Below are 12876 nucleotides of genomic sequence, written 5' to 3'. Positions count from 1 at the left end.
AACCACATGATTCTCTATTAGGTTACAAGCTGACAAAACTTTTTTGAGTATTCATATTAAAAAACCTTAGAGCTTATGAGTTGAAAAGTAATTGCTGATTTAGGGACAAAAGAGGATAAAATTCAACTCAATTCACTTGTTTTATTTAAAAAATGAGAATACGTAAAATATTTTTAACAGAATTTTTTTAATCCTAGTTCTCATGTTCTAAGCACTGTTAAGAGGTTCCAGAGACAAGGGTATATTAACGCCATCTAGCTACTCAGGTCTGAAATGATTGGCACTACAAGTTCTTAGTTCTAGGATTCCCAGGCTATGACTAGCTCTATGATTATAAGCCATGGCAACATACTGCAATTGTTAAACAGCATTATTGTTAACAGATACATTTTAAATGATGAGGCAGGACAAATATCAGGGATTAAGGAGCTCTTATGCTGTGACCTGTACTCTTTCACTTTTATATAATTATACAAGTAGACATGTTACCTCTCAAATCTGCTTTCTGGAAGACTGTTAAATAGGTTATACCCTATTGAGGAGCTAACCAAACTCCACCTAATGAGTGCTAGAAAATGCACATTTACTCCAGTCTTACCAGGTTGGCCTATTGGTCCAGGAATCCCTGGTGGCCCTGGTGGTCCCTGAACACCTGTTCCTGGCAGCCCAGGAGGTCCCATTGGCCCAGGTTGTCCACTTGGTCCAATGTCACCTTCAAGAAATAAATAGTTTAGATATTAAAAACAACAGCTGAGTCACTAGTCCTTAGGAACCAAAATACCCAAGTGGAAAGGTACATTACATTAATCAGAGATCTTAAAAAGTTATCTATTCACTGAAGAAGAAAAGCATGCACAACTACTCAGAGCAGATGATAGAGAATCCATTAAAGTTAGACTTGTAATTTAACTTATGCTGAGCACTCAACTTTAGTACTTAAATCAACCTCACAGAATTTTACAAAAGATTAAAAACCATACATTTCTTTTACTTGCAACTTATCTTGGGCAAGTATCTATTTATAAATTTTAAAAGTATTTCAAATTATCTTTTCTTAGTGTAAATAATCTTAAACATCTTTCTATCAACTAACCTGGGCCCATGGCACATAAACATGCTCAGGCCTCTCCTATCATCAGTAAAACATCTTTGACCTTAGAAATCTTACTGTCCATCTCTGTATCTTTTGTCTGTCCCTCACACCTTTTAAAATTTTATATAAACTAAAATTCACTCTTTTTAATGTACACTTTGATGTATTTTGACAAACATATATAGTCATATAATCACAACCAAAATCAACATATATAGAAGATACAGTTACAGTTCCATCGATCCAAAAGTCTCCCTGTGCCTGGTTGTAGTCAACTCCTCCCTACACCTCAGTTCCCTGGCAACCACTGATCTACTTTATGTCTCATAATTTTCTTTCCAACATGTTTTAAATATCCGATCATACATTATATAGCCTTTTGAGTATGTCTTCTTTGTCTTAACATAATGCATTGAGATTCACCCATGTTGTTGCATTTATCAATAGCTTGTTACTTTTTATTGCTGGATAGCATTCCATTATGTGAATATGCTACAATTTGTTCATATATTTACCAGTTGAAGGACATTCCAGCCTTTTCCAATTCTTGGTGATTATGAATAAAGCTGTTATAAACACTGATTTATAGGTTTTTGTGTGGAGATTCACATTTTTCTTGGATAAATAACAAGGAGTGGGATTGCTGAGTCACGTGGTAACAGTATGTTTAACTATATGTGAAATTTTCAAACTGTTTTTCAAAGTGGCTGTACCATTTTGCATTCTAACTAGCAATGTGTGAAAGTTCTAGTTACTCTGCATCCTTGGCAGCACTTAGTATTGTCACTTTTCCTTCTGTTTTGAAGTCTATTCTGATAGGATAGGAAGTGATATCTCGTTGCAGTTTTAACTTGCATTTCCTAGGTGACTAATTAAGAATCTTTATACCTGCTTATCAGCCATTCAGACATCTGCTTTGGTGAAAAATCTGTTTAAAACTTTTGTCCATATTTCCAATTATATTCTTTAAATTTGTTTATTTATTATTAACTTTTGAGAGTTTATATATTCTGGTTAGAAGTCCTTTGTCAGATAAATGATATAAAACAATGTTATTCTTTTATGGATTGTTCCTTTGGTGTTGTATCTAACAACTCTTCCCTATGGATCACAGAGATTTCCTCTTATGCTTTTGTCTAAAAAAAGGGACAATACAATACTCCCTGTGGGCTAAATTTGACCTGTTGGCTGGTTTTTTAATTGCCTGTGAGCTAAGAAAGGTATCTATATTTTTAAAGGTTGTAAAAGAGAGAGATAGAAAAAAAGATCATGTGACAGAAACCACAGGTGGCCCTCAAAGACTAAAATATTTACTACCTGGCCCTTTATAGAAAATCTTTGCCTGCCTCTGTTCTAAAATTTTTATCACTTTCGGTGTTTTTTTTGTACAAGGTATGTATGAAGTATGGACCAAGGATCATCTTTCTGTTTTGTTTTACATATGGATGCCCAGTTAATTTGGCACTATTTGTTAAAAGATTTTTTTTTTTTAATTGAAATTGCCCTTGCAACTTTGTAAAAAATCAAATTGTGCAGGTCTCTTTTTTGGACTCCCTGTTATGTTCCATTAATCTATGTGTCTATAATTTCACATATACGACACTATCTTAATTACTGCGTCTTTATATTGAGTTTTGAAATTAAATACTATGAATCGTTCAACTCTGTACTCCTTTTTCAAATTATTTTTCTACGTAAAAAATCATGTTATCTATGAATTACAACAATTTTATTTCTGCCTTTCCATTCTGTACGCCTCTTCTTTTTCTTGCCTTACAGCACCTTCATTGCCTTATAGGACTTCCAGGACAGTAATGGAAAGGAGTGGTAAGAAAGGACATCTTTGTGTTGTTTCATATCTTTCAAGAAAATCAGTCTTTCAGCACTAAATATAATCAATCAAGTTTTTGTAAATGTCCTTTATTAAGCTAAGGAAGTTTCCTTTTATTTCTAATTTCCTGGGAGTATTTTTTCAGAATGAATGTTGAATTTTGGCAAATAATTTTCAACATCTACTGAGATGATAATCTAGTTTTTCTTCTTCAGACTGCTGATATAGCAAATTACATTGGATTTCAAATCAGCCTTGTATTCTGAAAATAAACTTTTTTATATATTGCTGAAATTCATTTGCTATTTTTTTTGAGTATTTTTACATCTATGTTCATGAGAGATACTGGTCTGTAGTTTTCTTATGTCTTTGCCTGGTTTGGACATCAGGGTAATGCTGGCCTCTTACAATAGTTGGAATCTTCTATTTTGGGGAAGAGACTGTGTGGAACTGGTGTTATTGCTTCTTTAAATGTTTGTTAGAATTTACCAGTGATGCCATCTGGACCTGTAGTTTTCTTTGTTTATAAGATTTTAACTACAAAATCAGTTTCTTTAATAAATATCTGGATTATCTATTTCTTCTTCAGTTAGTTTCAATAGTTTGTATCTATTAGGAAATTCATCCATTTCATCTAAGTTGTCAGATTTATGGTCATACAGTTGTTTCTCCATACTCACCTATTAGTGTTTCAATACCTGTAGGATCTGTAATGATGATCCCCTCTTTTATTCCTAATATTGATAATATGTGTCTCTTCCCTTTTTTCCTGGTTGGCCTGGCTAGAGGTGTATCCAATTTGTTGATCTTTTCAAAGAAACTAATTTGGTCTCAGAGGATTTTCTATTGTTTGTCAGTTTTCAATGTCATTAATATCTGTTCTTATTGATATTTTGCTCTATCTTTTGATTGCCTTCTTTTTACTTCACTTTCCTTGTCTAATTTCTTAAGGTAAAAAGTTAGATAATTTATTTGAGATTGTTCTTTTTTCTAATAATAGCTTTTCACATATGATTTTTCTTCCAATTGCTTCTATATCTGCAGCCTATACATTTTGATATGTTTTATTTTCATTTTTGTTTACTTCAAAACACTTTCTAGCTTTCCTGGTGATTTCCCCTTTGATCCATGAGTTATTTAGAAGTGTTTTGGTTATTTTTCATGTATGTCAGAATTTTCCCAGATAGCTTCCTATACTGATTTCTTGTTAAATCTGTTATGGTAAGAGAAACTGCTGTGTGATTTCAATACTATTTAATTAGCCAAAATTTTTTAGGGCCCAGATTATGATGTATCATGGTGAATGTTCCATGTGCACTTGAAAAGACTATGTTTTTGGCTCTTGTTGTGTATAATGTTCTATAACTGTCAATGTTGAAGAGTTATGCTGAAGAGAAAATCCTGACACTGCTCTGCTGGAATACTGTACATCCTATCCTTGCATTCTTCTAAATGAAGCCAGTGCCAAGTATGGCCCATGGTAGTTGATGAAAAGTCTAGCTGGACTGAAGACAACCTGATGTTGGGCATTACAATATCCTAATTTTGTATTTATAATTTTGTACTTTTATTAAATCTTTATTAAAGAGAACTATCAAAGTTGGTGTCAAAAAACCCTACTTTTCCCTGTTTTCCACATTTCCTCATAATATTTAAATTTTTTATTTTCATGTTTATTATTTTAATTCCTTTTTAAAAATATATTTTGCATTGGAGATTCATTTAGTTGTGACCATTTACTCAATGCCATTTTTAAAGAATCTATTCTTTCCCTCCTGGTTAATGATGGTATTTCTGTGAAATACCAGATTTATGTATATATATGAGAATGTTTCTGAACTCTTTCTACCATGTTGGTCTACTTGTCTGTTCCAGCACTGGTTCACAAAGTATAATTACCATGATTTTGTAATATGTTCTAGTATGTTTGCTAAATATTAAGTGTCAGAATCAGTTATATCAAGTCCAAAAAAATTCGTACTTGAATTTTCATTGAAAATGCATTATATACACAGACAAATCTGGGGAGAGTTGACATCATTGAGTCTTCCCATCTACACATATGATTTATCAACTAATTAATTCTACCGTTTTTCAAATTGTTAATAACAGTGTTCTAATTTTTCCACAAATACATTAGGCACATTTCATTTTATTAATTTATAGATATGACATTGATTTTTTGCAAATTATATTTTATTTGTTATTTCTTTCAATATTTGTAAACACACCATTCTATTTGTCACAATGATACTTTTTCACATTATTTCTGCTACCTGGAACATCCTTCCCTGAACATTCAGTTCAAATGTCACCTCCTACATGAAGCCTCCCCACGGTACTTTAGATGAAGGCCCTGAACAAAAGTAACATATGAGGTAAATTAAATGCTTCTAAAATCATCCTTTTTTTTCTTTTTTGTTTAATGATTCTAATGTTCAATCTTAAGCACATTTCCTTCCTCATATTAGTGGTTTCCTGATGGATATTAGCCTTCTTAATTTCTTATTGGTCACTATGTTGCCTTGAAAATGTTTTATCAATCTCTCTTACACTTTAGTTACAAAGTTCTCATACCCAGCCACTGGTATAAGTGCATATGGTTGGGTGAACTTTTACTGTGATCTGATTGCTAAACTTTGACTGTGGTTTATTGGTCCAAAACATTAGTGATATGAATTCATAAAAGTACCCTGTTGAGATAACTGGTATCGTAGTGATGCCACCTAGATTTTTTTTATAGTAGAGAACAATCTGAGCTCTTCAAGAGCAGAGTACATGCCTTTGTGGTTCTAGTGATTCAAGTAGTAACTGGCATAAAATAGAAATACAACAAATGTTTAAGAAATGAAGGAATTCCATGGCAGAAAATCCCAAATTCTTTTTCTTTTAGCACCTTAGGAACAATACTGGGGTTTTAATATTTGAGAATGATTCCCATTAGGATATGGGGATCCTATATTTCCTTTCACAGGTTAAGCAAATGTGTGATAAAGAGTTGATGTTAAAAACAGGCTTCAACCCTCTTCCTTCCCAAACCTCTGTCTCAAGGATATTTTTGTAAACAAAGTATAATAAGTGAGTAATTTCCACATGGAAACTATTTGCCATGTAACTTATCATTTGGAATGTGTCTATCTGCAAGTTTTGGGGTCATAGGTCCAAGATATCCCCCATGGAGATAATTGATGGGAAACGACAGTTTATAGCTGGCCATAATTGTTTACTTGACTACAGAAAGGTATTTTTAAAGGAGCTTATCTGAGAAGAATTTGTATCGGGCTAGTTCGGAGCTTTTGCTGGCAGAATATAGCCTGGTTAAATTGGGCTATGATGTCTCATTGCTTTAATGGGAATCAATCCAACATGTTTCAGGAGTATGGGGCTGATCAAATTATCCTCTGGGGGGCAAAACGTTGACCAGGAGAGTCTACTTCCCTGCAAACCAGAAAGGAAAAAACAAAAACAACTGCCAAACCAGCTATTCATATATATATATATATATATATATATATATATATATATATATATATATATATATGGAGGAATCAAAATCAAGGGGATAGAAGAAACCAGTAAAGACATGAGCAAAGGACATGAGCAGTTTACAGGAAAAAATATTTATATCCCTTAAACATATGAAAAGATGGTTAATTTCACTGATAATGGAAATACAAATTTAAACTACCCCGAGAGTAAAGGCAAAGTATCTAATAAATCCAAAAAAATGTTTTAAAAAGAACAAAGTTAGAAGACTTACATTACCTGGCATCAAGTCTTACTAGAAAACTACTGTAATATAAACAGTAGGTACTGACTTAAGGAAAGTAAAATGGGTAAGTAGAACTGACAGCACAGAAACAGACCCACACATATATAGTCATTTGATTTTTGACACAGACACCAAAATAATCCAATGTGGAGGCAGCTACATAAACAAATGATGCTGAGGAAAAATTATTTGAGATGGATGATAATCTTAAACATAAAAGCTTAAACTATAAAACTTAAAAAATAAAACTGAGTATCTTTGCAACCCTGGGACAGGGAACATTTTCTTAGACAAAACACAGAATATAATAATCATGTAAGAGAAAAATGATAAATGAAACATCAATAAAATTAAAACTTTTTTCATCAAAATATACTGATAAGAAAATGAATAGGTAAGCCAGACAGGGATAAAATACTCATAAACATATATTTGACAAAGGGCTAGTATGCAGGATATGTAAAAATCACTTCCAATTTAACAATAAAAAGAGAAACAACCCACATTTTAAAGTGGGAAAATATTTTACTGCATAAATAACCTACCAGTACATGTAAAAGAACTCCACATCATTAGTCATCAAGGAAATGGAAACTAAAATCAAAATACATTACCAATACATCTACCAAAATTCAAAAATGAAAAGACTGATAACACCAAATGTTGGAGAGAATGTGGAACAACTAAAACTTTCATACTGTATTGGTCAGAAAATAACTATTTTAGGAAATGGTGTAGTAGTTTCTTGTTTTATTATTGAGTTATAGTTGATTTACAATATTACATAAATTTCAGGTGTATAACAGTGATTCACAATTTTTCAAGGTTACACTCCATTTATAGTTATTATAATATACTGGCTATATTCCCTGCACTATACAATATATCTTTGTGTAGCTTATTTATTTTATACATAGTAGCTTGTACCTCTGAATCCCCTACCCCTATATTGTCCCTCTTCCCTTCCCTCTCCCCACTGGTAACCACTAGTTTGTTCTCTATATCTGTGAGTCTGCTTCTTCTTTGTTATATTCACTAGTTGTTTTAATTTTTAGATTCCACATATAAATGATTATCATACAATATTTGTCTTTCTCTGTCTGACATTTTACTAAGCATAATACCCTCCAAGTCCATCCATGTTGTTGCAAATGGCAAATTTTGTTCTTTGTTATGGCTCAATAGTATTCCTCTGTGTGTGTGTGTGTTTGTGTGTGTACACGCACAACTTGATCCATTCATCTGCTGATAGACACTTAGGTTTCTTCCATATCTTACTTATTATAAATAATGCTGCTATGAACACTGGGGTACATAAATCTTTTCCAGTTAGTGTTTTCATTTTCTTTGGATATATACCCAGGAGTCGAATTGCTGGATCATACGGTAGTCCTATTTTTAGTTTCTTGGTGAACTTCCATACTGTTTTACACAGTGGTTGTACCAGTTTACATTTGTTACCAACGTTGTACAAGGTTTCCCTGAAAAAAGTCCAGTAGTTTCGTATAGAACTAACATAAACCTATCTTCTGACCCAACAACTCTAGTCTTAGGTATTTACCCAAGCAAAATGAAAGCATATATCCATTTAAAAAAAAACCTTGTAAAAGAATGTTCTTAACAGCTTCACTCATAATAGCCCAAAACTTGACACAGTCCAGGTGTCTATCAACAGAGATTAGATATATAAACGTTGGTATATTTATACAACGAAATGCTCAGTCAAAAGATAAAAGAACTACTGATAACAAAACAACATGAATGAATCTCAAAAACAACAGTCTGAGTGACAGAAGTCTTTCAAAGAAAGTACATGCTGTATGATACCATATGGATTTTTTTAAACAGATAGAAATAATTTATGATGAAAAAAGTAATTATAGCATAGTTACCACTGTGGATGTTGGGATAAGGACTAAGAAAATGGCAAAGGGAAATTTCTGGGATTCTATCTTGACAGGGGTTTGGTTACACAGGAGTATGCATTTGTCAAAATCCAGCAAATGTACCCTTAAGATTTGTGCATCTCATTTACTGTGAATGTTTTTATCAAAAGAAAAAGAACAACCATAGAACTGTAGTTGATGACATACATGCTGCAGTATCTAGGGAGATATGTACTGCTGTCGCAATTTACTTTGAAATGCATCAAAAATAAGTCAATGAAAGGAGAAAGGGATGCATAGATATATGACAAATCATGCACAGTAAGGTGTTGATAGTACAATATCAATGATGGGTATATACTAGTTACTAGAAAATTCTTTCTACTTTGCCATATATTAAAATTTTTTAAAAATAAAATGTTGGCAGAGAGCTAAAATGTTAATTGATTTAGAATCTAGGTGGTGGATATATGGGTTTTCACTGTACAAGTCTCATTAATTTTTGTGTGTTTAAAATTTTTTCATAATAAAATATTGAAAAACTATACTGAGATACCTATTTGTTTCCAACAGGTTGTCAAAAATCTAAGAATTTGTCCACATATTCATTTACCAAGGCTATTGGGAAATAAGCACGCTTACACATTGTTTCTGGGAGTGTAAAATGGTGCAAATGGCGAGGAATCTAGAAATGCATTTACCTTTTAATTCAGAAAATCTATTTTTATTACTCTATTCTTATACTTGTAGACATATGAAATAATATGTATGCAAGATTATTCACTGTGGCATTATTTCTAATAAGAAAAGATTGTCAAAAACTCAATGTAGCAATTAGCAACTGGCAGAATAAACTATGGCATACCCAAGCAATTCAATACTAGGCAGCTATTTTTTAAAGTCAAGATCCCTATGTACTGATACGGAGTGATCTCTAGGATATTAAGTTAAGGGAAATAAGTACAAACAGTCAAAAGGTAGTACTCTATCTTTTGAGAAAAGTAGGAAGTAAAATATACATATATATATTCTTATTGGCTTGTACTTTTATGATGGAACACGAGAAGGATAAATACATAACTAAAAAATAGCTATATGTGAGATGGGGAGGAACATAGTGGATGGAGACTGGGTACAGGGAAGACTTGTAAAAGTGTTACTTTTATACGTATATAATTGTAGCATCCATAACAATGAAATAAAACACACAAAAAATACCAGTGGAGAATTTAAAAAAAAAACAGTGACAGAGTGGCAGCATAGGCTTTCTAGTTAATTGGACATCCACCTAATAAACTTCTCCAATAGTTTCAATTTCTATAAAAGTTAAAAAAGCAAATTGAGAAGTAGCAACAGCCTCCATACCTTTTGGTCCAGGGAGCCCATCCAAGCCAGCGTGTCCTGGAGGACCTGGAGGTCCTGGGAAACCACGGTCCCCTTTTGGACCAAGTATTCCTTTGAAACCTGGGAGTCCAGGAGGCCCAGGTGGCCCAGGTAGTCCAAATCCTGGTTCTCCCTGATGTATACACATGACAAAACACAAGAAAAACTCCCATGACTTTTCTGGTGTTTACTGTTTACCAGAGAGAATTTAAAGCAGAAAATACAAGGTAATATTTTCCTCCTTATGAGAGAGGGAGTAGGATAATTAAATGAAAAGTAATTGGTATGCAGGACAGAACAGCTGGAAGGATGGGAAACACGGCTTAGTATAACAAATTTAATTATTTGGTCTGGTTTCAGGACAAGAAAGACATAACTGAGAGAGCATGAGATTAAAGAACCCAAGTGAGGAAATGTGATAACAGACTGGGTATTAGATGACGATTTTAAATTTGACTAAGTATGATAATGGTATTGTGGGTTTTATATAAAATATCCATTTACTAAAATACTGAATTATTTATAGGTGAAATAACAGAATACTGAGATCTGGGTTAAAATACTTCAGCAAAGAAAAAGGAATAGATGAAGCAAATATGATAAATCTTGATAATTTGGAATCTGATGGATATATGAAAGTTCATTGTATTATTCCTTTTACTTTTTTGTTCATTTGAGAAGGTTCACAGTAAAATAAAAAGTTAATCAATAGAGAAGTGATTTCTCATGAGAGTCGGGGTCATGGTCAACTGTTCTTCCCATGGAGAAAAAACTAGTAATGATGGAAATACAGGAAGTTTAAATTAATTAAGCACAGAGGAAATACAGGAACAGTTAGGAAAACTACTCATACCACAGCAGTTTGCTGAAGGTTGACTAAGGAAAATTTTGGATTAGCTAAAATATAGTAAGAGGAATGGACACCAACTCATACACAGTATTATTATTATTATTATTATTATTATTATTATTATATTATTATTATTACTAAGTCAATAGCAGTAATTTACATTATGCATTTGATGCATTTGGGACAGAGGAAAACAGCACGAAAAGTTCTCGACATGATATTCAACACTATTTCAACCGATCATCACACAGACATGGACAGAGAGTAAATGGAATGGCACAGGGGGAACTGAGGATTGTATTCTTTCATCTCATCTCATCAAATAAAAATAACTGGTCACTCTAAAGCAGGTTCAGAAACTTTTTTTTTTTTGCTTCCAATTTGACCTCTTGGACTATTGAAAACTGGAGTTAAATATTTATAAATGAAAACACAATCAGTTGTGTTTTATTTATACAGTGAAGAATTGGGATGATGTCTAAGTCAAAATACAGAAGGCTAAGGAAGATAAGGGAGATAGAAAAAGAAGAAAGAATAAATTAAAATATCTCAGACCTTTGGTCCTGGGAAGCCTGGTGGTCCAGGAGGACCTTCTAGACCAATTCTTCCAGGTATCCCAGGTGCTCCTGGAGGTCCTGGAATTCCAGGAAAACCTGTAAAATCATGTTTTTTTTTTAATCTCCAAAGAGATTAAGAAAGATATCCAAACTCCCAAACCCACATTTTCACACTCTCTAATCATGCCTAGTGACTATGGTAAGACGTTAAAACTGCAGTGACATTCCAGATACCTAATATTCCCTCCCTCTCAATCACCTTATGGTCCTATCGCTTTCATGTAGGGCTAATGTGTGTGGAAGATATGCTCCTCTAAAAGAAAACAAAAGCTATTACCAATGATATAGAACTAAACTTAAGGAATGAACCCCACACGAAAACACAGAAAAACTTTTCTTCTGCTTATAACTGGATATGGCATGATAAAGACCTACCACATAATTCTGGAAATGACTTAAAAACAGCTGCAGATATTATACACATGTATACACATAAAATCAAATTTGACTCTTTTGAAGTCATTTAGTATGAATGAGTAAGGGCATGTTTAAGCACTGATCTCAGACCAATGCACACACTTGCTATTCATGAGAAACAATCCTGTGAGGAATTAAGCAGAACTGAAGCAACAACCCTAAAATTTCACTAAATCAAGAGGATATGATGTAGGATAAAACATTACTTGGATATATGTGTACTATAAATCTGTTTTCTGTTTAATACAATCCATTCATTCAACAAATATCTATTGAGTGCTTACTATGTGCCAGGAACTCTTCTGAGCCCTGAAAATACAATGGTAAACTCAAAAGACAATAAATACTGTGATTTATGAAGCTTATATATCATTTTTGCGTATCTATGATTTAGATATTTTCTTGTCTGGAATGTTTTAGATAAGGACAATGAAATTATAGTGCATGCATGCTGTGATTTTTCATTTACATTGTTTATAGTACACAGCAAAAAAGGACAATTAATATATTTTATTTGCTGCGTGAACTATATCAAAAATAACATCACACTAGCCAGAAAACTTACTTTGCTTGCTACCCAATCCTACATACCTTTGGGACCAGGTGGTCCAGGAAGCCCAATTCCAGGGATACCTGGTTCTCCTTTGCTACCGGGTATTCCTGGCAAACCTGGCTGGCCTGGGAGTCCAGGTTCACCTATGGAGAAACAGCAGTTTTTTGGAAGAAGCCAAAGAAAGAAGCCAAGAAGTGCTGAAAACGTGGTCAAACGCATTCCTCACATACCTGGAAGACCTACTTCACCATCTCTGCCTGGGTTGCCAGGCAGGCCAGGCTTCCCTGGCTGGGTTATGGTCTGACCTGGATCACCTTTAGGACCTAAGAACAAGTAGGAATTAATAGTGAATGAGCAGTGGTCACTTGACTAAAGATCTCCATTAATTAAAACACAGAAAGAAGAGAAAGTTTCTACAATCTTTTGAAAATGCAAACTAATAAAAATCCACAAGAAAAATAATCCTATAGTATA

At 33.3% G+C, this 12876-nt stretch overlaps 1 protein-coding gene across 2 annotated transcripts in view; it reads right to left on the bottom strand.

The window, feature by feature from the left end:
* The window catches only part of COL4A5 (collagen type IV alpha 5 chain), a 196142-nt gene that overhangs the window by 53213 nt on the left and 130053 nt on the right, over window positions 1-12876 (bottom strand). For both annotated transcript variants that reach the window (XM_010992394.3, XM_064482925.1), the window contains exons 26-30: window positions 12633-12725; window positions 12441-12545; window positions 11371-11468; window positions 9948-10098; window positions 599-712 (exon numbers count right to left, since the gene is read on the bottom strand). In XM_010992394.3, coding sequence (XP_010990696.2) covers window positions 599-712; window positions 9948-10098; window positions 11371-11468; window positions 12441-12545; window positions 12633-12725 — 561 coding nt within the window. The remainder of the gene's footprint in view (window positions 1-598; window positions 713-9947; window positions 10099-11370; window positions 11469-12440; window positions 12546-12632; window positions 12726-12876) is intronic.

This window comes from Camelus dromedarius, chromosome X (assembly GCF_036321535.1).
Source record: "Camelus dromedarius isolate mCamDro1 chromosome X, mCamDro1.pat, whole genome shotgun sequence".
NCBI lineage: Eukaryota > Metazoa > Chordata > Mammalia > Artiodactyla > Camelidae > Camelus > Camelus dromedarius.
Note: the sequence above shows the minus strand (reverse complement) of the source record. Positions and strands in the feature narration are given on the sequence as shown.